This window comes from Nycticebus coucang, chromosome 6, assembly GCF_027406575.1.
Source record: "Nycticebus coucang isolate mNycCou1 chromosome 6, mNycCou1.pri, whole genome shotgun sequence".
NCBI lineage: Eukaryota > Metazoa > Chordata > Mammalia > Primates > Lorisidae > Nycticebus > Nycticebus coucang.
The window spans coordinates 105,894,610-105,921,986 of NC_069785.1; the positions used below are offsets into that span (position 1 = coordinate 105,894,610).

General features: G+C 47.1%; 1 protein-coding gene across 1 annotated transcript in view; it reads left to right on the plus strand.

The window, feature by feature from the left end:
* CTSH (cathepsin H) overlaps positions 1-25,762 on the plus strand; it is a 30,010-nt gene extending 4,248 nt beyond the window's left edge. Inside the window, exons 2-12 of the mRNA XM_053594844.1 lie at positions 10,161-10,192; positions 12,306-12,411; positions 13,790-13,860; positions 14,457-14,561; positions 16,824-16,910; positions 17,682-17,737; positions 18,874-18,955; positions 20,014-20,082; positions 22,291-22,397; positions 24,159-24,284; positions 25,317-25,762. Coding sequence (XP_053450819.1) covers positions 10,161-10,192; positions 12,306-12,411; positions 13,790-13,860; positions 14,457-14,561; positions 16,824-16,910; positions 17,682-17,737; positions 18,874-18,955; positions 20,014-20,082; positions 22,291-22,397; positions 24,159-24,284; positions 25,317-25,392 — 917 coding nt within the window. The 3' untranslated portion in view covers positions 25,393-25,762. The remainder of the gene's footprint in view (positions 1-10,160; positions 10,193-12,305; positions 12,412-13,789; positions 13,861-14,456; positions 14,562-16,823; positions 16,911-17,681; positions 17,738-18,873; positions 18,956-20,013; positions 20,083-22,290; positions 22,398-24,158; positions 24,285-25,316) is intronic.
* The last annotated feature ends 1,615 nt before the right edge of the window (positions 25,763-27,377 follow it).

Sequence of the window (27,377 nt, forward strand, 5' to 3'; positions counted from 1 at the left end):
TACAGATGTCTTTGTTATATTGTGATTTTTGGTCTTCTGGGTATAAACCTAGTAAAGGAATTATAGGATCGAATGGCAGGTCTATTTTTAGGTCTCTAAGTATGCTCCAAACATCCTTGCAGAAGGAACATATTAGTGTGCATTCCCACCAGCAGTGTAGAAGTGTGCCCTTTTCTCTACATCGACGCCAACATCTCTGGTTTTGGGATTTTGTTATGTGGGCTACTCTTACTGGGGTTAGGTAGTTTTGATTTACATTTCTCTGATGATTAAGGATGATGAGCTTTTTTTCATGTGTTTGTAGATCGTGCTTCTGTCTTTAGAGAAGTTTCTCTTCAAGTCCCTTGCCCACCCTGAGATGGGATCACGTGCTCATTTCTTGTTAATATGTTTGAGTTCTCTGTGGATTCTTCTTATTAGATCTTTATCGGACGTATAACCTGCAAATATTTTCCCCCATTCTGAGGACTGTCTCCTTGCTTTACTTACTATGTTCTTGGCTGTGCAGAAGCTTTTTAGTTTGATCAGGTCCCAGTAGTATATTTTTGATACTGCTTCAATTGCTTGGGAACTCCTCCTCATAAAATATTCACCCAGGTCGCCTCAACTCTAACCGAGCTTCTCCAAGACACATTGTGATAAACCTGTCCAAAGTCAAGACAAAAGAAAAGATTCTGCAAGCTGCCAGGAGTAAGCGCCAGTTGACCTACAGGTGCAAATCCATCAGAGTGACTGCAGACTTCTCTAATGAAACTTTCCAAGCAAGAAGACAATGGTCATCTACCTTTAATCTACTTAAACAGAACAATTTCCAGCCCAGAATTCTGTACTCTGCTAAGCTAAGCTTTAAAATTGATGGAGAAATCAAATCATTTACGGATATACAAACATTGAGGAAATTCGCCACAAGACCAGCTCTACAGGAAATACTTCAACCTGTTCTACACACTGACCATCACAATGGATCAGCAGCAAAGTGAGAACTCAGAAATTAAAGGACAGAACCTAACCTCCACACTGATGCAAAAGATAAAACTAATCAATGGACTCTCACAAAATAAGACGAATAGAATACTACCACACTTATCAATTATCTCAATAAATGTTAATGGCTTGAATTCCCCATTGAAGAGACATAGATTGGCTGACTAGATTAAAAAACACAAGCCATCCATTTGCTGTCTGCACCTGGCTTCAAAAGAAAATTAAAACTCCGAGTCAAGGGTCGGAAGACAATTATTCAGGCAAATGGAATTCAGAAGAAAAGAGGAGTTGCAATCTTATTTTCAGATACATGTGATTTAAAGCAACTAAAGTCAAAAAAGACAAAGATGGTCACTTTATATTGGTCAAGGGAAAAATATAACAAGAACACGTTTCAATTCTAAATATGTATGCGCCCAATTTAAATGCTCCCAGATTCTTGAAACAGACCTTACTCAGTCTGAGCAATATGATATCTGATAATACCATAATACAGGGGACTTTAACACTCCTCTTACAGAGCTGGACAGATCCTCTAAACAGAAATTAAACAAAGATATAAGAGATTTAAATGAGACCCTAGAACAACTGTGCTTGATAGACGCATATAGAACACTCCATCCCAAAGATAAAGAATATACATTCTTCTCATCACCCCATGTAACATTCTCCAAAATTGATCATATCCTGGGACACAAAACAATTATCAACAGAATCAAAAGAACTGAAATTTTACCTTGTATCTTCTCAGACCATAAGGCACTAAAGGTGGAACTCAACTCTAACAAAAACGCTCAACCCCACACAAAGGCATGGAAATTAAACAATCTTCTGTTGAATAACAGATGGGTGCAGGAAGAAATAAAACAGGAAATCATTAACTTCCTTGAGCATAACAACAATGAAGACACAAGCTACCAAAACCTGTGGGATACTGCAAAAGCAGTTTTGAGAGGAAAATTCATTGCTTTAGATGCCTACATTCGAAAAACATGAAGAGAGCGCATCAACAATCTCACAAGCCATCTTATGGAATTGGAAAAGAAGAACAATCTAAGCCTAAACTCAGTAGAAGAAAAGAAATATCCAAAATCAAATCAGAGATCAATGAAATTGAAAACAAAAGGATCATTCAGAAAATTAATGAATCAAGGAGTTGGTTTTTTGAAAAAATAAATAAAATAGATAAAACATTGGCCAGACTAATGAGAAATAGAAAAGTAAAATCTCTAGTAACTTCAATCAAAAATGATAAAGGGGGTGGCGCCTGTGGCTCAAGGAGTAGGGCAGCGGTCCCATATGCTGGAGGTGGCGGGTTCAAACCTAGCCCCGGCCAAAAACCACAAAAAAAAAGAAAGAAAGAAATAGAAATGATAAAGGGAAAATAAAATAACAACTGATCCCACAGAGATACAAGAGATCATCTCTGAATACTATCAGAAACTCTATGCCCAGAAATTTGACAATGTGAAGGAAATGGATCAATATTTGGAATAACACCCTCTTCCTAGACTTAGCCAGGAAGAAACAGAGCTCCTGAACAGACCAATTTCAAGCACTGAGATTAAAGAAATAATAAAAAAGCTTCCAACCAAAAAATGCCCTGCTCCAGATGGCTTCACACCAGAATTCTATCATACCTTCAAGGAAAAGCTTATTCCTGTAGTGCAGAAATTATTCCAAAAAATTGAGGAAGAGGGAATCTTCCCCAACACATTCTATGAAGCAAACATCACCCTGATACTAAATCAGGAAAAGACCCAACCAAAAAGGAGAATTTCAGACCAATCTCACTCATGAATGTAGATGCAAAAATTCTCAACAAAATCCTAGCCAATAGATTACAGCTTATCATCAAAAAAGTCATTCATCATGATCAAGTAGGTTTCATCCCAGGGATGCAAGGCTGGTTTAACATACGTAATTCCATAAATGTTTTCCACCATATTAACAGAGGCAAAAACAAAAATCATATAATCCTCTCAATAGATGCAGAAAAAGCATTTGATAAAATCCAGCATCCTTTTCTAATTAGAACACTGAAAAGTATAGGCATAGGTGGCACATTTCTAAAACTGATTGAAGCTATCTATGACAAACCCACAGCTAATATTTTACTGAATGGAGTAAAACTGAAAGCTTTTCCTCTTAGAACTGGAACCAGACATGGTTGTCCTCTGTCACCTTTACTATTCAACATAGTGCTGGAAGTTCTAGCCAATACAATTAGGCAAGACAAGGAAATAAAGGGAATCCAAATGGGAGCGTCCCTCTTTGCTGACGACATCATCTTATACTTAGAGAACCCCAAAGACTCAACCACAAGACTCCTAGAAGTCATCAAAAAATACAGTAATATTTCAGGATATAAAATCAATATCCACAAGTCAGTAGCCTTTGTATACGCCAATAACAGTCAAGATGAGAAGGTAATTAAGGACACAACTCCCTTCACCATAGTTTCAAAGAAAATGAAATACCTAGGAATATACCTAACGAAGGAGGTGAAGGACCTCTATAAAGAAAATTATGAACTCCTCAGAAAGGAAATAGCAGAGGACATTAACAAATGGAAGAACATACCATGCTCATGGATTGAAGAATCAACCTTGTTAAAATGTCTATACTTCCCAAAGCAATCTACCTATTCAATACCATTCCTATCAAAATACCAACATCATACTTTCAAGATTTGGAAAAAATGATTCTGCATTTTGTATGGAACCATGCTGTTTTGATCACTATCAATTTATAGTACAGTCTCAGGTCTGGTAGGATGATTCCTCCTGCTGTGTTTTTATTGCTGAATAATATTTTGGCTATTCGAGGTTTTTTCTGATTCCATATAAAATGAAGTATTATTTTTTCAAGATATTTAAAATATGACAATGGAGCTTTAATAGGAATTGCATTAAATTATATATTGCTTTGGGTAGTATAGACATTTTAACAATGTTGATTCTTCTCAGCCATGAGCATGGTATGTTTTTCCATTTGTTAACATCTTCAGCTATTTCTTTTCTTAAAGTTTCATAGTTCTCTTTGTAGAAATCTTTTGCGTCCTTTGTTAGGTATACTCCCAAATATTTCATCTTCTTTGGCACTACTGTGAAAGGAATAGAGTCCTTGACTGTTTTTTCAGCTTGGTTATTGTTGGTATATATAAAGGCTACAGATTTATGGTGTTGATTTTGTAGCCTGAGACATTGCTGTATTCCTTGATCACTTCTAAAAGTTTTGTAGTAGAGTCCCTAGTGTTTTCCAGATATGCGATCATATCATCTGCAGAGAGTGAAAGTTTGATCTCTTCTGACCCTATGTGGATACCCTTGATTGCCGTTTGATTGCCTTTTCTTCCCTAATTGCAGTGGCTAAAACTTCCATTACAATGTTAAAGAACAATGGAGACAGTGGGCAACCTTGCCTGGTTCCTGATCTAAGTGGAAATGATTTCAATTTAACTCCATTCAATACGATATTGGCTGTGGGTTTGCCGTAGATGGCCTCTATTAGTTTAAGAAATGTCCCTTCTATACCGATTTTCTTAAGTGTTCTGATCATGAAGTGATGCTGGATATTATCAAAAGCTTTTTCTGCATCAATTTAAAGAATTATATGGTCCCTTTTTTTAGTTTGTTTATATGCTGAATTACATTTATAGATTTACGTATATTGAACCAGCCTTGAGACCCTGGGATAAATCCCACTTGGTCGTGGTGTATAATTTTTTTGATGTGTCGTTGGATTCTGTTTGTTAGGCTCTTATTGAGTATTTTAGCATCAATATTCATTAGTGATATTGGTCTATAATTTTCTTTTCTTGTTGGGTCTTTCCCTGGTTTGGGGATCAAGGTGATGTTTGCTTCGTAGAATGTGTTGGGTAATATTCCTTCTTTTTCTATATTTTGGAAGAGGTTTAGTAATATAGGTACTAGTTCTTCTTTAAAGGTTTGGTAGAATTCTGACATAAAGCCATCTGGTCCTGGGCTTTTCTTTTTAGGGAGATTTTGTATAGTTGATGCTATTTCAGAACTTGATATAGGCCTGTTCAACATTTCAACTTCATTCTGGCTTTGTCTTGGTAGGTGGCGTACTTCCAGGTATTGGTCGATTTCTTTCAGATTTTCATATTTCTGACAGTAGAGTTTCTTGTAGTATTCGTTAAGGATTTTGAGGGGTCTGTTGTTATTTCATCCTTACCATTTCTGATTGATGAAATTAGAGATTTAACTCTTTTTTTCCTGGTTAGGTTGGTCAAAGGTTTATCTATTTTATTGATCTTTTCAAAAAACCAGCTTTTGGATTTATTAATCTGTTGTATAATTCTTTTGTTTTCAATTTCATTTAATTCTGCTCTGATTTTGGTTATTTCTTTTCTTCTGCTGGGTTTGGGGTTGGAGTGTTCTTCCTTCTCCAGTTGCTTGAGATGTCCCATTAAGTTATTAACTTCCTCTCTTTCCGTTTTCTTGAGGAAGGCTTGCAGTGCTATAAATTTCCCTCTTAGGACTGCCTTTGCAGTATCCCAGAGGTTCTGGTAATTCGTGTCTTGATTGTTGTTTTGTTCCAAAAATTTGGTGATTTCCTTCTTAATCTCGTCTATAACCCATCTATCCTTCAGCATAAAGTTGTTTAACTTCTATGTTTTTGTATGGGTATCCAGGTTCCTGTTGTTATTGAGTTCAACTTTTATTCCATGATGGTGTGAGCAGATGCAAGGAATAATTTCTATTTTTTAAGATTTGCTGAGGTTAGATTTGTGGCCTAGGATGTAGTCAGTTTGGAATATGTTCCATGGGCTGATGAGAAAAATGTGTATTCAGTTTTGTTGGGATGAAATGTTCTGTAGATGTCTGTTAAGTCCAGATGTTGAATGGTTAAGTTTAAATCTAAGATTTCTTTGTTTAGCTTGTTTTTGGAGGATCTATCCAGCACTGCTGATGGGGTGTTAAAATCTCCAACTACTATGGAACTGGGGGAAAAAAAGTTGCTCATGTCTGTTAGAGTTTCTCTTATAAATTGAGGTGCATTCTGGTTGGGTGCATAAATATTAATAATTGAAATCTGATCATATTGAGTATTACCTTTAATAAATATGAAGTGTCCATCCTTATCCTTCCTTATTTCAGTTGGTATAAAGCCTATTGCATCTGTAAATAGGATTGCAACACCTGCTTTTTTCTGCTTTCCATTTGCCTGGAGTATAGATGACCATCCTTTCACCTTGAGTCTATATTTGTCTTTTAATGTAAGATGCAATTCTTGTATGCAGCAGATATCTGGCTTGAATTTTTGTATCCAGTCAGCCAAACTGTGCCTCTGTAGAGGACAATTTAAACCATTCACGTTAATTGAGAATATTGATAAGCCTTTCAAGAGTCCAGTGGACATTTTTAATCCTTTTGCAACTGTGGAAGTTGGAATTCGATCAAAATTTTCTGGGTGGGTTTACTTTTGTGGTGAAGGTTTACGCTGGTCTTTATGGAGGATAGGTCTGAGAATATCCTGGAGAGCTGGTTTAGTTATGGCAAATTTCTTCAACGTGTGAATGTCATTAAAGTATTTAATTTCTCCGTCATCAATGAAACTCAGTTTAGCTGGGTACAGGATCCTGGGTTGAAAGTTATTTTGTTTTAGGAGATTAAAAGTTGATGACTATCCTCTTCTAGCTTGAAAGGTTTCAGCAGAGAGATCTGCAGTTATTCTAATATTCTTGCCCTTGTAGGTGATGGTTTTCTTTTGTCTGGCTGCTTTCAGAATTTCTCCTTCATATGAACTTTAGTGAAATTGATTATGATGTGTCTGGGGGATGTCTTATTTGGGTTGAGTTGTGCTGGAGTTCTGAAACTGTCTGCTATCTGAATTTCAGAATCTCTTGGCATGTCTGGAAAGTTCTCCTTCATAATCTCATGGAGAAAAGACTCTTGTGCCTTGTGAAGCCACTTCATCTCTTTTGGGGATCCCCATAAGATGAATATTAGTTTTCTTCAAATTATCCCAGAGCTCTCTGAGAGAGTGATCTGTTTTTGCCCTCCATTTGTCTTCCTCTTTGAAAGTTTGGGAGCGTTCAAAAGCTTTGTCTTCAATGTCAGAAATCATTTCTTCTGCTTGCTCCATTCTGCTACTGAGGGATTCTACTGTGTTTCTCAGATCTTTGAGGGCTGCAGCTTCTTGTCTCAATGTGTCAAAATCTTTGGTCATTTGGTCTTTGAATTTGTTGAATTCTTTTTTTTTATTTTTTGGTAGAGTGCCATGGCGTCACACGGCTCACAGCAACCTCCAGCTCTTGGGCTTACATGATTCTCTTGCCTCAGCCTCCCGAGTAGCTGGGACTACAGGCGCCCACCACAAAGCCTGGCTATTTTTTTTTTGTTGCAGTTCGGCTGGGGCTGGGTTTGAACCCACCACCCTCAGTAAATGGGGCCGGCACCCTACCCACTGAGCCACAGGCGCCACCCCTGAATTTGTTGAATTCTTGAGATATCTTTTGGGTTACTGCTTGGAATTCTAATTCGATCTTATTTGCTATCCAGATTCTGAATTCTACTTCTGACATCTCAGCTATTTGTTTGTGCATGGGATCTTGTGCTGTGTCTGCCCCATTGATCCTTGGGGGAGTTGTTCTACTCTGATTATTCATATTGCCCGAGTTTTTCTGTCGATTTCACCTCATTATTGTTTTTCACCATTGCCTCTGGCCGGCTTCAGAGTTGGGGAGGTGTCTCTCCAAGATTAGACCCCAGCGGGATCACTCTATTGTTGCTGGATCTTTGTAGGGGGCAACCCTATGTAGTTCCTCTGGGGTTGCCCCAGCCAGGGAGTTCTGGTTGTGGAGGCAGCTCCGTAGTGTGACACACCCAGATCCAGCAACAGGGCGGGAGGTGGTGTGCATGGTTATGGGAGTACCTGGTGCCCAGTGACTTTGGCACAGAGAGCCCAAGGCTCCAGCAGTCTCTGGCCAGGAGAAGGGCTCTGTGCAGAGGCAGGGAGGGTTCTGGAGGGCACACGGCTACCAGAGTCCTTGGCCAGACCAGTGGGCCAGTATGGAGGCAGGGAGGGTACAGAAGGGAGGACGCAGGGTTGTGTGGCTCCCGCAGTTCCTGGTCAGGGCATGCAGAGGTCTGGTGGGCACGGGTTGCATGTCGGGGGTCGCAGCGCAGCTCTTACGGAGGTTCAGGCAGTGCCAAGCCCAGGAGTTTGAGGTTGCTATGAGCTGTAACACCACAGCACTCTTCCCAGGGCAACAGCCCGAGGCTCCAGTGTGCCAAAACCGGTCTCACTCTGCCCCTGAGGGTTAAGGCTATAAGGCAGCTCAGTCCCCGCCTTTAGGCTGCTCAGTCACTAGGTTACTAGCTCCTACCTGATCCTTGCTCAGCGACCCTGAGGGCGGAGCTTGCTGGGGCAGTTCTCTCACAATGGCTCCCTGCGGCCCACAGCCGAATACTATTAGCTCCGTCCGTCTCAGCGGCTCAGTCTGGGGCCCTGGACAATGCCCAAAGTTCTCCGCACTCCTGCTCAAGCTCTCCCCAGGGCAGTTCAACTGAGTGCCAAGTCCAAAAACACCGAAACATTTCACAGGTAAGGCCTTTCCTGTTTGCAGTCTCACTGCTGCTTGTACTTACGGTTGCCAGCGGGATTATGTCAATCAAACACATGTAACCACTTGCCAGTTTTCCACTGATTTTGTCCTCTTGGGGTCCAGAAGTCTCTTGGTGACTCCCTGTATCCTCAAAGGGATGATTATAAGCAGATCCCACCAGCGAGAGATGCCTGGAGTCTTATCTCCCCACAGTGAGGCTGTTACTCTGCCGACATCTTGCTCCATGTCCGTTTTGTTTTGTTTTTATTGACACCTTTTTTTATATACTATTTTTACATTTTTTATTTGTTTGTTTTGCAGGTTTTGGCTGGGGCTGGGTTTGAACCCACCACCTCCGGTACCTGGGGCCCATGCCCCACTCCTTGAACCACAGGCGCCGGCTCTACGTTTTTGTTTTTTTTTAGAGCAAGAGTCTCACTCTCTTGCCCAGGCTAGAGTGCCATGGCCATGGCATCAGCCTAGTTCACAGAAACCTCAAACTCTTGGGCTCATTTGATCCTCCTGCTTCAACCTCCTGAGTATTTGGGACTATAGCCACCCACCATAACACCCAGCTAGTTTTTCTAGTAGATATGGGTCTCACTCTTGCTCAGGCCTGCCTTAAACTCCTGCACTCAAGCAATTCTCCTGCTTTGGCCTCCCAGCGTACTAGGATTACAGGGATGGGTCACCCTGACTGGCCTACTTTTATCTATTTATAGGGTATATATGATATTTTGTTTTCATGAAGTTTTATGGGAACACAGTCCCACCCATAATTTTTGCATTTTCTGTGGCTGCTTGTGAGCTGTAAGGGCAGAGTTGAGTGGTTGTGACCGTATAGAATGCAAAGCCTAAGATATTTACTGTCTTCCTCCTTTAAGAAAAAAGTTGCTGTCCCTTGACTGTGACTCACTCTTGCCTGTAATCCTTTTACTCTGAGAGGCTAATGAGGATAGATTGCTTGAGTTCAGGAGTTTGAGACTAGCCTAAGCAAGAGTGAGACCCTGTCTCTACTAAAAACAGAAAAACTAGCTGGGCATTGTGGTGCATACCTATAGTCCCAGCTATTTGAGAGGGTGAGGCAAGAGGATTGCTCAAGCCCAAGAGTTTGAAGTTGTTGTGAGCTATGATGATACCACGGCACTCTCTATCCAGGGCAACAGAGTGAGACTCTGACTTATAGGATATATGGGTTTTTTAATTAACTTCTCATTGAAATATACAGAAATCATTAACTATGAATTTCAATGAATTTTCACAATTCAAACATGCTTGTGTAACTAGCCCCCAGATGGAGAAACTAAACCTTATCAGCACCCCCAGAAGCTCCGTCTGTGCCTTCAGTGGGGGCACCCACTATCCTGACTTTTAACACCATACATTAATAGTATATAGTTTTTCGAAATTAATTTGGGTTACAAAAGCAGAAAGTTTTAGTTCCTTTTTATATTCTGCATTAGATAACACCATTTTTGGTGTTTTAAATTTAGCCTAGTTTTCTGAAATGCAAGCCAGTTCTAAAGTGCCCTATTTTGCTGTAGATTCAACATTATCATGAGACATGAAGGCCTAATTTTATTTTATTTTTTTTTCACAGAGAAGTTTCACTTTAAGTCATGGATGATACAGGTCAGTGCCCAGCTTCTTCTTCCTGAGTTTTTTACTTTGCCAAGTTTTCTGTTACCAAACCAAACTATACCAGATTTGAGATAGTAAGGAAGAGATTTTCTAATCTTGCCCCCCTGGGTCTTTCCAGACTTCAAATTGGCCAAGCATTAGGATAGATGCAGTTAAATAAACTCCTTCCCAACCATGGTTCCTAGTGACACACTTGGCCGGCAGCTTTTCTTTTGAGACAGAGTCACACTTTGTCGCCCTTGGTAGAGTGCTGTGGCGTCATAGCTCACAGCAACCTCTACCTCTTGAACTCAAGTGATTCTCTTGCCTCAGCCAGTAGCTGGGACTACAGATGCCCGCCACAACATTCAGCTATTTTTAGAGACAAGGCCTCACTCTGCCTCAGGCTGGTCAGCCTCCCAAAGTGCTAGGATTATAGGTGTGAGCCACTGCACCCGGCCAGCCAGCAGCCTTTCAAACCTTGGGATTCATTTCTATATTTTGTATACAAAGCACATTTTGGGAAATATAAATTAACATAGCCACTATGGAAAGTAGTAGGGAGATTCCTCAAATAAAATAAAAGTAGACCAACTTATGATCCAGCAATCTTACTACTGTGTATATAGCCAAACAAAAGGAGGTCAGTGTGTCAAAGAGCTATCTGCATTCCCATGTTACAGCCTTAGTCACCTTATCCAAAATATGGAATCAACCTAAGTGCCCATCCAGTGGATGAATGCATAAAGAAAATGTACTTTATATACACAATGGAATACTGTTTAGCCATAAAAAAGAATGAAATCGTATCATTTACAGTGACATGGTTGAAATTGGAGGTCACTATGTTAAGTGATCTCATATGATCTCTTGTGTTATTTGGATCCCATAAAGATGGAGAGTATATTGGTGGTTACCAGATCCCAGGGAGTAGGTGGAAGAGGGGAAGAAGAGAATTTGATTAAGTGGCACAAAAGCACAGTTAAATAGAAGAAATAAGACCTATTGTTTGACGAATTACTAGATAGCTATAATAAACAGTAATCTATTGTGTATTTCAAAATAGCTAGTACAGAATAATTTGAATGTTCCAGCATAAAAAAAAAAGATAAATGTTTAAGGTAATGACTATTACAATTACCCGGATTTGATTATTACTTATACTGAGTGTATCAGAATATCACAAGTACCCTGAAAATATGTACCAGTTTAAAAATTAGACTCATTTTTTTTAAAAGGTACATGGTGTACTGACTGCACAATCAATTGGAGAACCCCAGTGTATATGCTTTTCAAAAGTGGTGCTTTTTGCCATAAACTTGACCCAACAGCAGCACTGTCTCAGGGGTCTTCACCAAGGCTGTTTAGGATCTTGGCTGACTTTACAGCAGCCACGTGGTCTTCGTTCTGGCCACAGTTCCCTGGAGCAGTTGTTTTGTAACTTCCTGACTTTCTGACTTTCACAGTGGAGATTAAGGACAGTACACCACCCACTAGCACAGATTTGGCCTGAGAATTATGGCAGAAAGAAAATCTCCATCCTTTGTCTTAGAAAACGCTAAAGTCTGGGCATGGTGGCTCACGCCTGTAATCCTAACATTTTGAGAGGTAAAGGTACGAAGCTCCCTTCAGCTCAGGAGCTGGAAACCAGCCTGAGAAAGAGCAAGAACCTGTCTCTACCAAACACAGAAAAATTAGCCAGGCATGGTGGTGTGTGCCTGTGGTCCCAGATATTCAGGAGGCTGAGGCAGGAGGATAACTTGAGCCCAGGAGTTGGAGGTTGCAGCTAGGCTGGCAACGCAGCACTCCAGCAAGACCTGGCCTCAAAAAAGAAAAAGAAAGAAAGGAAAAGAAGGGCAGCACCTGTGACTCAGTGAGTAGGGCACCCGTCCCATATACTGAGGGTGGCAGGTTCGAATAAAGGCAACAAAAAAATAGGTGTTGTGGCGGGTGCCTGTAGTCCCAGCTACTCGGGAGGCTGAGGCAAGAGAATCACCTAAGCCTAAGAGTTTGAGGATGCTATGAGCTGTGATGCCATGGCACTCTACCGAGGGCAACAAAGTAAGACCCTCTCCAAGGAGTTGCATCCTGTTTCTGTGACTTACTGCTGTTGTGTTTGTTTTAGCACAAAAAGATGTACAACTCTGGGGAATACCACCACAGGCTGCAGATGTTTGTCAGCAACTGGAGGAAGATCAATGCCCACAACAGCAAGAACCACACATTCAAAAGTACGTGGACATCTTTCCTCCAGGGCCCTTGGAAGGAGAAAGCATCTCAGATCTAAAAGGAACTCAGTCAGTTATGCACTGATGGAAGGGCCCACTGGCGCCTGTGGGTGGCAGGAGCAGAAGCCCAGGCCCTGGAGCTCTTGACCACAGACTGGGCTCTGCTGTTATTCTCTATGTGATATAGACTGTGAGACCCCTTTGGATGGTTGTGATGTTTACGAGAGACTCTGCAGAAGCCGCTGCCCCATGCCTGCCATCAGAAGGGTCAGGCTCAGATGCTTTGGGGTGGTCCCTCTTCAGACTTGCTCTGCACTCATGAGCAGCCTCTGGGACACCTGCCTTCACTCCAAATTAGTTACGCTAGAAACTACACTAGAACACCAGTGTGTATGCTTTTCAAAAGTGGTGATTTTTGCCATAAACTTGACTCAACACCAGCAGTGTCTCAGGTATCTTCACCAAGGCTGTGAAGATACCTGAGAACAGTAGGATTTTGGCTGACTTTACAGCAGCCACATGGTCTTCATTCTGGCCACAGTAACCTGGAGCAGTCCCTCCCAAATACATTGATGTATTGCTGAGGACTCAGAAATGTTGGCAGTTCAGATGAATTGGGAATAAAGGCAGCAAGCATGAACTGAAGGAGACCTGGGTTTGAACTCCATTTCTGCCCAGTATGAGTGTTTGACCTCTAGGGGAGTTGACCTAGGCTGTAGGGAGGAGATGATAACACTCTGCTGAGAAGACTGAAGGGGACAGGAGGTGGGAGCGCCCTGGGCACAGGGGCAGTGACTCCCTACCTGGACATCATCCACCAGTGGCGTGTCTAATAAAACAGTGAGTGTGTTGGGCGGCACCTGTGGCTCAGTGGGATAGGGCGCTGGCCCATATACCAAGGGTGGCAGGTTCAAATCTGGCCCCAGCCAAACTGCAACAAAAAATAGCCAGGCATCATGGCAGGCGCCTAGGGTCCCAGCTACTCAGGAGGCTAAAGCGAGAGAGTCACCTAAGCCCAAGAGTTGGAGGTTGCTGTGAGCTGTGATGCCACGGCACTCTACCGAGGGCGATGGAGTAAGACTCTGTCTCTTAAAAAAAAAATAAAATAAACAGTGAGTGCAGGCCTCATCTGGACCAGCTATATCACACATCTGGAGCACCACCCAGACATCTGTACTGTTGGAAACCCCCCAGGCCTTGCTGAAGCACAGTGAGGGCTGGCGTTAGTGTGCTGAATTATAGTCAATATAAACATTTCAAGGAGCCAAGTTGCAGTGGCTCTAAGTAGGACACAGATGAAACAGAGGTCTCATTTTTTTTTTCTTTATAATTAGTGGTTCACTAAACTCCTCTATTTTGTTTTTTCCTTCTCTTTTTTCAGTGGCACTGAACCAATTTTCAGACATGAACTTTGCTGAAATAAAACGCAAATATCTTTGGTCAGAGCCTCAGGTAGGTATAATTCATTGCAATCAAATCCAAATCTGTTTGACTGAAACCTTTGGAATAAACTTGTAGGCTGCTCTGCTTTGATGCATGTTCAGTTCCATCCCCAGCTGCAGCAAGGGGTGCCCCCATATTCTTTGGGGGAGCCTCAAGGTTAGCTCTTCACAATCCCTCAGTCCAGGCCATGGCATTAACAGTGTTGACCCTTGGGATTGCCAGATTTAAAAAATAGATGCTCAGTTAAAGTGGAATTTCAGGCAAAGAACAAATAATTTTTTATCGTAAGTATATCCTAAATATTACATGAGATATACTTATACTACAAAGTTATTATTTACTTGAAATTCAAATTGAATTGGGTGAATTATATTTTTATTTTTATTTGCTAAGTTTGCTACTGTATCCTAACTTCCCTGCCACCACCTGGGCTCTCAAAGGGATGTGTCATTTAGCACTGGGACCAGTAGACAGGAGAGGGATGGGTTCTGACATCTACAATCTTTCTTATTCTCTCTTGGTGATTGCATTTTTATATGTTTTTGGTTAGAAAAGCTTTAGGAGATTTTTTTTCCCCCTGAAAATAACATGTTTGGTTGTTCCAGAATTGCTCAGCCACCAAAAGTAACTACCTTCGAGGTACTGGTCCCTACCCAACTTTTGTGGACTGGCGGAAAAAAGGAAATTTTGTGTCACCAGTGAAAAATCAGGTATGCATGGGTAGTCCCCATCCTGTCTCCCCAAAATAGCTGTATTCCCAGACTATATGCCAGGAAGAAAAAACAAAATTCAGAAAAGAAACAGAACCACTACAAGCATATCCCCACCTCTGTTCTCCCCTCATCATCTCTCTTCCTCTGAAAGGCTGGGGTGGTCATTCCATCTGTGGCCTGCTCTGGAGGATGAAAAACTTTATTGAGCTCAAGTTTATTCCCTCTCCCCACCGACTCAACACACCCAGGTTTCCCCCCTGGTTCTAGGTCTCTCCCGCAGTCACTGACATGTTCCCTGTGCCCAGACACAAGGCCTCCATTCTTGCCACCTGCACATCTCTTCTTGTCCTCCTTCCTCTCTTCAAGCCACCGGTGTCCCTCCCCTGCTGGCTGCCTCCCTTTGGTTAGTGAGTGACATCACAGAGGCCCTAACCTTCTCAATGGGTCAGGGCATTGCCGGCCCCACCACACTGGAAGCTAAGGATGGTCACTTGCTCTCTGTGGAGCACAGGGTCAGGGCCATGAAGCACATACTCTGGTCTGGAGAGGTGGACCGCACCCCATCCCTTGCTGTAGTTACCTCTGCCTCCTATGGCCCCTCCCCTAGCAGGCACAGTACAGTGGCCTTCTCCAGAAAGATTCTGAACTCTCCATTCCAGGCAATGTAAGGTTAAGGTTTCCTTCCAGGACACTCTTACCTTTCCACTGAAACTATAAGAAACATTGCTTCACTTTCTAAAAGTTATACACTGCTTCGAAGCCTTCCTGGAGCTGGCCAGGTGATCTGGATGTTTAATTAGCATCCAGCAGCCAAAGCAAATCTTCCCTGGCAGCCGGAAGTGGGGTGGAAGAGGCCGGTCTTTGCCCCAGGACAGCTTGGACACCCTCTGAAAACCACATGACAATCCAAAGCAACTAGTGTTCAGTGTGGAAACCTAAAGCTGCTCACCATTTGGACAGGTGGGAAGGGAGGGCCACCAAGATTTTTCCAAGCCATCCTATTACCTGATCTTGGCCATCAGATGGGACCTGCAACCTGGGTTATGGGGGCAGGGGTGAGGTGCATGGCATCTCACTGTGGCCTCTAGGTGAGGACACACAGCATCCCCTCAAAGGTTTCTCACCTTACAGAGGGGGAATCTTGAGAGGGAATGTGACTTGCCAAGTAAGCAGGTGGCAGAGGGGACTCAAAGCCAAGTCTCTATTCCAAGTCCAATGCCCAAGGCTTAGCCCTGCTCGGCCTCCTGTGGTGAGGACCATGGTCTCCACGTGGCCACTCCTGCCTCCTGACCATCTCAGGGGCCCTCTAGCTGGGTCTTCCTGCTCTGCTGGGGGAGGATTTGAAGGGAAGAAACTGGGGTGGGGGCTACGTGAAGGCTCTTACGAGGCAGACAAGCAGTGAGACTAAAGCTGGCAGTGGTGGAGATGGCAGGAAGAGATGAGGTTAAGGGACATTTGAGAGTATTGAGCCAGTGGAGGAGAGGAGACAAAGATAACCCTGAGAGGAATTGTAACAGCAGCTGGCATGGTGCCTGTGGGGTGACTACTGGGCAGGCAGAGTCCCCTTGTTCCCATTTTACACGTGATGAAACTGAGGCTTCGAGATGGGGAGTAACGTGCCCAAGTTGCCGGCTAGTGTGTGGCAGAGCTAGGATTTGAACCAGGCAGGCAGGCTCCACCCCACACCAAGCCCCAGTGCTATCCTGGATGTGGGGGCCAGGTAGTAACAGTGATCAAGGCAGAAGTGAGGGAGTGGATGGGCAGGACCCCCGAGTCTGAGGGAGGGACCTCTGGCGGTCAGTGTGATGCCTGAGCCTGCATGGAGGTGAGGGCAGATGTGGAGGCAAGAGCATGGGGGCAGAATGAGATTGATAGTGGAATGGTGAGTGAAATTGCTCTAGAAATAGAACTCTGGGGAATCTTTCTGCTGGGGAAGAGCAGGGAGAAGAGTAGCCAGGAAAAGATTGGAGAGGAGGAGAGCCTGACAACCCAACTGGGTTGGAGGGCTCCAGGGGATAGTGGGACTAACCGGCAGGAGGTCATGATGGGGGCTAAAGGAGGAACAAGCGCCTGGAGGGGAGCAGGACACAGCCTCTTGGGTGCATGGGACACAGAGTGGACAGACCTGGAACCAGCCTCTGCAAACTGAGGGCATTCAGGAATTCAGGGTCCTCACAGGGTCAGTGGGGAAAGTGCACAGCAAAGGGCTGCTTGAGGTGTGCCCATTACCAACTTCCCTGTCTTCTGTGGCCTCTCTAGGGCAGCTGTGGTAGTTGCTGGACTTTCTCCACCACAGGGGCTCTGGAGTCCGCGGTGGCCATTGCAGGTGGGAAGATGCTGTCTTTGGTAAGAAGCCACCTCCTGCAGAACACAGCCCACACCCACAGGCCAGCCGGGCAGAGCCTGAGCCTTCAGCCTCCCTCGGATCTTTAGCTGATGGTGCTGCTTTAGTGGGCAACATGTGTCCCTGCCAACATGTCCCATTTGCATGAGAAGCTCACTGGATGATTTTCCCAGAAATGATTGAGTTTTATTGAGGAAACAGTCCAAGGGTTCATTCCCAGGTGGCTGGGGGGGCTCCTCAACTGGGCTGTCTGGGCCCTTCAGCTGAGGAGGGCTGGAAGGGTAGAGCTGCCTTGGTTGTCCTCATGGAAGGAAGAACCAGGACCTGTGCATCCATCCCCTCTCTGACCCCCAGAGGAGGGGCGATGGCCTCTGAAGGAGCTGTCCCAGCCCCACCTCTGTGTGGGACAAAGCTGTGGGTTAGGGGAAGGTGGGGGCAGGGTCTCTGGCTAGGCCTGTTTCCCACTATGTCACACCACTATGTGGCCTTTTACCCTCACCGTGTGTGCACACCTGCAGGGCATGCCTCAGGGCCAGCAGCGCCTACTCAGGCCTTCCCACCTGTCTGCTGGCTGGCCCTATCCACTGAGCCCCTCACCCCACTTCAGGAGACACAGGGACAGTCCCTGCCCTGCAAAGGTTGGAATCTGGTCGCCTTAACCCAGTACTGATGGGACCACAGCTATGACTCAGCCAGAGGGATGCAGCGCCTGGTGCCAGTGCCTCCAAGGGCCTCTTGGCCTCTGGCTTACTTGATTTGTGTCCCTCCTTTAGGCAGAACAGCAGCTGGTGGACTGCGCCAAAGATTTCAACAACCACGGCTGCCAAGGGTATGTCCTTGACCAGGAGGGCCTAAAACCCCCTTTCATGGATATTGGTTACTTCCATCACTGCTGTGGATGGTAGCAAAACGGTCTCCATCTGCAGAGGGGGATGAGGGGAGTCACCTTGCATGGCTGGTCTGTCAGCCAAGACACAGCAGAACTGGAAACTGAGGCCAGGCTTGTCTGGTTCCAAAATCAGTCCCCTTCCCACTGGACCCCCTGACCCTCTTTGCCCCTCCACCAGGGCCTCTGCCTGTGGTGTTCCTTTTCTGTCTGTGCTTGCTCCGACCCCCACCCCCCATGCAGGTCCCAGTGTGAAGTCAGACTTCTCCCAGACCTGCCATCCCACTCAGTCTCCCTTCACTCAGTCTCTTTCCCCTCAGCAGCTTAGAAACAACATCCACAGCACAAGTCTGATGCCGGGGCATACCGGGGCCAATTGTGTCTCTGCCTGTTTGCTGTGGCCCAAGACAGAACTTCCTTTCATATATGCAGCTGAGAGCACAGGGCACCCACCACACGTGTGGACCCTGGGGGGCCCTGCCCAGTGGCTCTCAGGGGCCTGGCCTCTAGCTGGCCAGATAGGAACATGCCAGGTCCTGCCAAGCTATGGAGAAAGAAAGAAGCAAGGGTGGGTGGGAGTACTGGGAGGCAGTGTGATATAGAAATAGATCCACCTTTAAAGCCACTTCCCAGCTCAGCTACACAGCCCTGGATAACTTGTTTGGCTTCCGCCTCAGAAAAAAAGCAGCATCTTTCTAAGAAAGGTTGATGGGAGAGCCAGGCTGTTACCAGCCCTGGCAGGTGCCCAGGGCAGTGGGAATGACAGTGTTCTGGCCAGATACCATCAGCTATCCTATGGGCCCACCTGCTCCTCCTGACAGGAGGCCTGGGCTTGAGAAGCCTCTGTCCCACTAAAGTGCATTTGGCTGGTCCTTGGACTCAGTGGCCTCACCTACCTTTATTGAGTTTTATCTTGAGGCCAGACAAATGGGACCAACCTCTCAGAGACCCAGTGAGACCCCCTCTGACCGGTTCATGCCCAACCAAGACCTCAGCCGGCCAGGACAGACATCTGGCCAGGTGCAGGCCCCACCTCTGTCAGGACAGTCCCAAGCGAGCTCACTGTGTGCTTCTTACAGGGGTCTCCCCAGCCAGGCCTTCGAGTACATCCTGTACAACAAGGGCATCATGGGCGAGGACACCTACCCCTACCAGGGCAAGGTAACTCTAGGCCGCCTCAGGAGGCCCCCGTCACCCCCACCAGCTACCCCCCTAGCATTCTTAGAATAGCATGCACTGTTCGGCTTATCCATCCCCTCTTCTGCCTACCTGGCCACTGGTCTCAGCAGTCCAGGGCCTCTCAGTGCCTACCCCCAGCCTGCTGCAACACCCACCACCTCTCCTTCCAGAACTGAGGTGCCCTTGCTCTATCCCTTCCTGGCTCCTTCTCTCCAGTGGCACATGCCCTGAGTTCCACCTTCTGGCCACTTCCCTGTCCACCTATGGGGTAGCCCATGTTGCTGGAGGCCTGCTAAACCTGCCAGAGCCTCCCTGCCATCTTCTCAACCCAGCCTGCCCCAGCCAAGCTCTTTGTCCTTCCCCAGTTCCTCTCATGTGATCCCTCTCCACCATCTCTGCCTTGAACAGCACCAGTGGTCCCTCCAGACCACTGCCGACCTTCTCACATGGGCACTTGGGTTCATCCATGTCCACACCCTACTCAGACCTTGGCCTCCCTTCAGCACAGGAGGCTGCTCTCAGCCTTGTCCTAGCCACCCGCCTGACTGGTTCAGAGCCCCATATAGAGGCTGCACAGGCCTTCAGGATAATACCTGAACTCTCTGTCCCAAATCAGTCCTTCCCGCCTTCTCTCCTCTGCTGTCCCTGCTGTACCTTAGGCCCAGGCTCTGCCTCTCCCTCCCTCCTGTACCTGTCATCCCAGCTCCTCTCCTGCCTCAGAAGGGCTTGTGCTTCCCTCCCGTGACCTCATGACTTTACCTCTGGCCTGCCTCTTGGGGGCATCCCCTAGACTGCCACACAGGCTCTGACACAGTTGCTGTGAGCTCTGCACACCCACCTCTGCCAAAGCCAGCACAGGACTGTCTCCTGCCATCCTGAGCTCCTTGGGGACAGGCACACCTCCAGTTCTCTCTGAAGTGACCCATCACTCATGCCCTTGCACATGTGGATTTTGCTTAGTGAAAGTCACCAGGCTGTGCAAGGAGGCTGAGGGCTAACTGTCCCTAAACTGTACTCCCTGACCTTTGCACCCTGAATAGGATGGTTACTGCAAGTTCCAGCCCGAAAAGGCCATTGCGTTTGTCAAGGATGTAGCCAATATCACAATCGTAAGTACCAGATCCTTCTCATGGATGGAGAGTATGTTCTGATAAAGATGTCAGTCTCTACAGCTGTCAGACGGCTGCTGGGCCCAGCAGAGTGGCCTCCTCTGAACAGTTTGGATTTTCCTTGAATATCTGTCACCATGGCGGCAGCATGGTGGAAGATGGGAGGGAGAGCATGGACTGGCAGGCAGGTGCCCTGGGTCTGGGCTCCCAGGTCTGCACATATCACCATGTGGTTCTGTTTTCTTGTCTGTAAAACACAAGCCATATCCTCATCCTGCAGAAGAGGGTATAAGCACACATGTGACATGGGGTGTGTGTGTGTGTGTGTGTGTGTGTGTGTGTGTGTGTGTGTCAGAGAGAGAGAAAGAGACTGGGGAGGAGAGGGGAATATGTGTCAGTATGTGTCAGTCGGGATAAGCTAGGCCCTGCTGTAGTAACAACCAAGCCCAGATTCAAATGGCTGGCAGCATCAAAGGGTCTGTACTCTCCTGCCTTCACTCCATGGCTGAGGCAGGTGGTGTGTGCTGTGCCATTGGCCTCACTCCAAGATCTGGGCTGGGGAAAGCGAGAAGAAAATTACATGCTGGTTCTAAAGCTGGAACCAGCTGCACAGTCATCCTAAGCAGGTGGGAAGTGCAGTCATGAGTGAATAGCACTTGGGACTCCTAAGTGTGCATGTGTACAGTATGGGAGGGTGTGTGTGTGGAGCAGGAGAGCATCCCCAGGGGCGTGCAGGTGTGTGTGTGCCCACAGATACATGTGCAAATCACAAATTCGATGTCTGAGTAGTGGCTGCCATTCAGTTAAAGCACATGCCAACTTCTCAGCAATAGTAGCAGCTCAAGTTTATGGGGTACTTACAGGTTCTATACTAACCACCTACCATGTATTACCTCCCTTAGACTCAAAATAAACATAGGAGACGAGTGTCATTATTGCCATTATAGATGAGGAAACAGAGGCTCAGAGTGGTTAAGTAATGTGCCCAGGGCCACAGAGCTGCATGGTGGAGGCTGCATTTGAGTGGAGACCATGTTTGAAAAGCTATACAGCACACAGCCCACCCTGTCAGAGGGTTGTCACCATCTCTGAGAGATAGCCGCTTTCTCAGATGCTGCCCAGCCTGGCTGCCCTGGCCTTTGTTTCCCCCTGAGCGGCCAGTCAGGAGTTCACAGATAACACGTTCACCTGGTCCCAGGAGAGCCTTGTTGGGGACACCTGCAAGGCCCTAAAGAGCAGCCAGAACTGATGTTCAGCCCTCCTGGCAGTGGACACTTTGTCCTTGAGTGCTGCCACCCCAGGGGAGTACTCATCTTATGGTGGGCAAGATGCTGTGCCTTCCTTGTCCCAGGTCTATCCTGGCCCGTCAGGCTCATAAGGCCTCTCCCAAGGACTGGCAAGGAAGGCACCTGCTTGCCAAACAGCTGTTGCTTTCTGAAGCTGGGTCTCTGCCCACCCCTCTGTGGAGGCCAGGGGTCCCCTTCAGCAGGGGCCTGGCCATAGTGCACATAGCCTCCAGGTCATTTCTGCTCTTAGAGGTCTCTTCATCAGCAACTCTGACCCAGCAGTCCCCAGGTGTTGGCCGGTGGGTCTGGGTATAGCCATGCTTGGGGATTTTCTAGGGCTCCCCAGGTGCTTCTGGCCACTGCCCTCACCTGGGGTTACATTCCAAAGCTGCCTTGATGTACCCCTGCCTCCCTAACCCCCTGAAAGGGACAGCTCCTACTCGGAATGCACACGGCCTCTGTGCTGGGTCCTCCTTCCCACCTCTGTCTGGGCTTCTCTGTCCATAGACTTGCCGCTTCTGTGGTCTGTCTTCAAAGCTCTAGATGGGCTTTGTGGGTGCAGGGTGTCCTGGGCGGAGTGGGGACATCCACACCGCAGCCCGTGGTCGCTGTCCCAGAGGGTATAGGGTTTCCAGAAGCAGAGCAAGGGAGGGGCCAAGAGATGACTGGCTAGACCAGCCAGTGAGGGGAGGGGAGCCAGTTTGTATGAGAGGAATGAACTGCTTGCCAAATACACACCCCAAGGACCTTCCATGCAGGCACAGAGTGGGGGCTTCATCTCAACGCCCAGGTTCCCCCTGGTAGCTAGCTTTTGGTCCCTTGCCACCTCCTGGTCATCTGTGTTCCTCTGGGCCTCTAGCCCCTACCTGGGGTGGGAGGTGACAGAGGCTATGTGTGTCTACCCCTAAGTCTCTGTCCACAGTATGACGAGGAGGCGATGGTGGAGGCCGTGGCCCTGTACAACCCCGTGAGCTTTGCCTTCGAGGTGACTGACGACTTCATAATGTACAAAAGGGGCATCTACTCCAGGTGAGTTAGGAAAGAGCGGTAGTGGGGGCTCAGTGAGCCCAGGCTACTGGTCAGACCATGTGTGACACCTGACATGCACGGGCATCTTAGGCAGTCCTCAGTTACTCCCCATGCAACACCTCGCCTCATAGGAGGAGAGAGAGAGGCACAGGGAGACGTGTCATGGCTGGGGCTGAAAAGTGGAGGTTCTGTCCTCAACAGAAGAGCTGCCACCCAGGCAAAGAGACCCCCCACCCCCACTCAGAAGTTTAGAGATGGTAGACAGGGAAGAGAAAGCTGCTACTCTCAAACCGGTCTTGTGCTGGAGGATGCCCCACAGGGTTCTACAGAAAAACCAGGCTCAGTACCTATAACCTGGCTCCATCCCACCCACCCTCTTCTCCCTGCCTACCTTGCTCAGCTGGGCATCCTGCTGGACTCTTCTGAGTGCTCACAAGTCTCCTCTGTGGTCTGTTTTCTGGACACAGAAATGTCGATGCTCTTCAGGGCCCTGTCCTCCACCCTTCTCCCAGTGCTCTGGCATCTCAGTAGCCCCATAGCCAACTGTGTGTCAGAATGCCCAAGGGAACCTGGGCTGTGTGAAGCGTCGTGCCCATGCATAGACCCGAGGTTATCCCAGCCACATTGTCCTGGACAGTCGCTGGAAACCTCAAACCTATAGGCCTTCCTTCTTCGAGGTCCCTGTCCCTCCTGCTGCACAGTGGAATCCTAGAACCTCCCTCCCTCATCAGATGTCACTGTCACTCACACCTGGGCTTCCTCTCCCTCCTGCCTGATGTCTCTGTCCCACTGTCCTGCAGCCCTACCCTTCAGCTGGCTCCTTATGGGTTTGTCCTTGAGCCCCTACCCCACACACTGCTGCACCCCAACTGGGAGCTACTTGGCCTTCTCAGATACTCTTGCTATACCAGCCATTAAATATGCCACTGTTCCTCCTTTGCCCAGTATCTTACCTTACTAGGGCAATCATGATCTGGACCTCCCTCTTTCTCCATGCTTATCTGCCAGCAAACCCCTCCCCACCCATTCCACCCTGCAGCCCCAACCACCACCACACGGGAGGGTTTGTGGTTTCATGGGTACCTGCTGCCCCTGCACCCTTCCTTGGCCTCAGGATATCCAGCAACTCACTGGCTTGGGTAGCCCTTCTCAGGCCTCCCACTGCACACACACTCCACATGTCACAACTCATAGGCCACTCTTTCCCAACCTGCTCCCTTCCAAACACAGCTTCTAAGGGACAGGTAAGAGCTGTGCATGAGGCCCCAGCACATGGCTGTGACTCCGTTCCTCCTCAGCTGAATTCAAACTACTATAGTTCTCTTAAGTTTCTTGAAATTTCCTAGTGAAAGCTAGTTTACTATCATAAATGGAAAAACTTATATTTTTCCCATAAATGTAAGGTAATCTTTAAAGTAAATGCACGGGCAACCAAACAACACTATTAGATTCTAGCTGGACACTGCTGCCTACAGAAGGTGCGGCAGGAAGGCAGCTCTGCCCTTGCTGGGAAGGATTGGAAAACATCTGGTATCGGGGATGGGTCAGTACCTGGTAGGTTCAATCCTGGTAGGAGCAGAAGAACCAAAAGAGAGTCATTGTCTCACACTGTGACTAAATGGGCTAACTCGCTGCCTTACATGCCCCCAGAACGGCCTGTGGGAAACATTGCCCTTAAGCACTGGGACAGCCCTTGCTGAATGTGGAGTCAGCATTTTTGCCCTTTGCAGACTTTCAGCCTTTTCCTACTTTGCTTTCCAGTACTTCCTGTCATAAAACTCCAGATAAAGTGAACCATGCAGTGCTGGCTGTTGGGTATGGAGAAGAAAAAGGGGTACCTTATTGGATCGTGAAAAACTCTTGGGGCTCCCAGTGGGGAATGGATGGGTAAGCAGCTTCCTGGTCCCATTGCTGGGAGGGGGGTGCTGCTCAGGTCTGGAGGCTGCAGGGGAGCGCCTCTTCCTCCTCAGGGTCTTGGCTTCCAAGGAGGAACAATTCAGCAAAGCCCTAGCCCAGGCCAGGGAAAGGGGAGTGTGAGAATGTGATCACATCTCCCAGGAACCCACTCAGCAGCTTAGCCCAGAGCCCCAGGCCTTAATGATTTGGGGTGGGGGACAGGAGTCTAGTTGGCTAGAAGGATGAGCAACCGTCACTGCTCGGAAAGCAGCTTAGAACTCAGACCCTGCTGGGACTACATCAGGGTCACAGACGGTCCATCTTTGAGAAATTAAGGCAACAAATTTATCCCTGATAAATGATGGCCGATTTTCGAGGACAAAAAGGCTGGAATCAGGAGGCTTGAGTATGTATTTACTGTGACTTTGTCCATGTTGTCATCCAAAAAAGAGAGCTTTCATTGTTACCTCAGGGGATAACAATAGATTGTGAAAATAATGGCTAAATATCTGTGTGAGGGTCTAGCCAGGCTAAGGTGGGGGCCCTTAGAAGTGGAATCAGAATAGAATATGGGGTGGTGCCTGTGGCTTAGTGGGTAGGGACGCCAGCCCCATGTAACGAAAGTGGCGGGTTCAAACCCCGCCCCAACTAAACTGCAACAAAAAATAGCCGGGCATTGTGGTGGGCACCTGTATTCCCAGCTTCTCAGGAGACTGAGGCAAGAGAATCACCTAAGCCCAAGAGCTGGAGGTTGCTGTGAGCTGTGATGCCACAGTACTCTACCAAGGGCGACAAGGTGAGACTCTGTCTCTAAAATTAAAAATTAAAAAAATAGAATATGAATGAGCAAATTATTCACAAAGTCAGGTCAGTAACTTCCTGGTGATTAACCCCAGTGCTACTGTTTTATGAATAAATTCAGAGGACCTAATCCCTGGAGTCAGATCTGGGTGAGCAGCAAGACATTCCAGAAAGCTGTGTGGTGAGGAGGCACCACAGGCCTCAGCTCCCCTCTCTGCCCAGGTACTTCCTCATCGAGCGTGGGAAGAACATGTGCGGTTTGGCCGCCTGCGCGTCATACCCGGTCCCTCTGGTGTGAGCCACGTTGGCCGCAGTGATTGGTTGGTGGAGAAGGGGAGGAACCGACAGCCTGGATCATGTGATGAAAACCTTGCCCTGGAGGGAGTTGTTGGGGAGATCGACCAAGGGCCCCCACCTTCCAGCCTAACCCTGTGCCAAGCCAGAAATCTAATGAAGAGAAAGAAAAGTTCCACCGCGTGACAAGCTCACCCATATCCTCTGACATGAAGATGTCCCCAACCTTGTGCCTTACACGTGGTTTTTAACCGGCTCAAATTTCTGTGGACCAAGAATATTCTTTCCTTCCAGAGGGGCTGCTTTCCACATTAGAGAGAGCTCCAGTGACCTGTCCTTTCCGTATTCCTTGTTCAATAAACATTTAGTGAGCACCTCCTCGCCAGGGCTGTGCTGTGTGTGGGACTGCCCTCAGGGTGCAGTCCCCTGGAGGGAGCATCATGGGTGCCCAGGGCTCTGGCAGGAGGAAGGTATAGGGGAAGAGGGGGGACCTGCACACCAGATAGGTTCCCAGGAGGAAGAACAGGTCTGACTTCAGATCTTGACCCTTCACCCCACACCTGGGGGAGGAGGAGAGAAAGGAGGGGCAAGATTCAAGCTCTGGCACAGGCAGCATTCAATTCCACCATGTCAGGCTGGGAGCCCATACTACCCCAGCTGGTCTCCCCAGGCTCAGCCTCCTGCCCCTGCTCAGACTGCAGTCCTCCAGCCTGCACTGCCCCCATCCCTCCTCACCAACCCCTTCCTTTAGGCCCCAGCCCAGTGCCTGGTTGCTGCTATCATCTGCACACTGTCTTTTCCCTTCCCTCCTTTTCAGACATCTTGATCTCCATTTAGAGGGTGGCTACAGAATTGCCACTGCTTCCTGAGGCCACTGGGAAGCTCTGGTCAGTCAGAACTCTGGTCTTTGTCCTGCAGTTCCTATTTTGCAATAGTAAAAGCTCTCATGTTATTCAGGCCTCTGGAGAGCTAAAGGCTTAAGAATATTTTTTAAAAATATGTTCATGGCATGGTTTATTTAGAAAATGCCAAGTGTGATTGACTTTATTAGAAAATTCTAGTAACAGGTCTATAGCTATATGGCAAGACAAAAAACAATCATCTTGATAGTTGTGGTCATTGGACTTAATCAGATAAAATTATATTCTAGATTAAAACAAAAAAACAATGGCCAGATATGGTGGCTCACACCTGTAATCTTAGCACTGCAGGAGGCCGAGGCAAGTGGATTGCCTGAGCTCACAGGTTCGAGACCAGCCTGAGCTAGAGCGAGACCTTGTCTCTAAAAGTAGCCAGGCATTGTTGCAGGTGCCTGCAGTTCCACCTACTTGCAAGGCTGAGGCAAGAGAATCGCTTAAGCCCAAGAGTTAGAGGTTGCTGTGAGCTGTGATGCCACTGGTGTGTACCGAGGGTGACATAGGGAGGCTGTCTCAAAATATATATATATTCCATAATATGTAAAAACACCCAGGTCAGTAAATTAAAGGACTCCATAAAAGGCAGGTGTGTGGTATAGACCAACAGCACCACTGTTGCTTAACATATGGGCTCTGCAAAAAAGAAATCAAATTAACACTTGTAAACAATATGATAATACAGCTAAAAACATTCAAGGGAATCAACATAAAAACTCAGAACTAGGTGCCTGTGTCTCAGTGGGTAGGGCACTGGCCCCATATTGAGGGTGGCAGGTTCGAGCCCGGCCCTGGCCAAACGGCAACAAAAAATAGCCAGGCATTGTGGCAGACACCTGTAGTCCCAGCTACTCGGGAGGTAGAGGCAAGAGAATCACGCGGGCCCAGGAGTTGGAGGTTGCTGTGAGCTGTGACGCCAAGGCACTCTACCAAGGGTGATAAAGTGAGACTCTGTCTCTAAAAAAACCCACAAAACTCAGAACTACACCTGAGCTAGCGGGTTCAAATCCAGCCTGGGCCCACCAAACAACAATGACGGCTGCAACCAAAAAATAGCTGGGCATTGTGGCGGGCG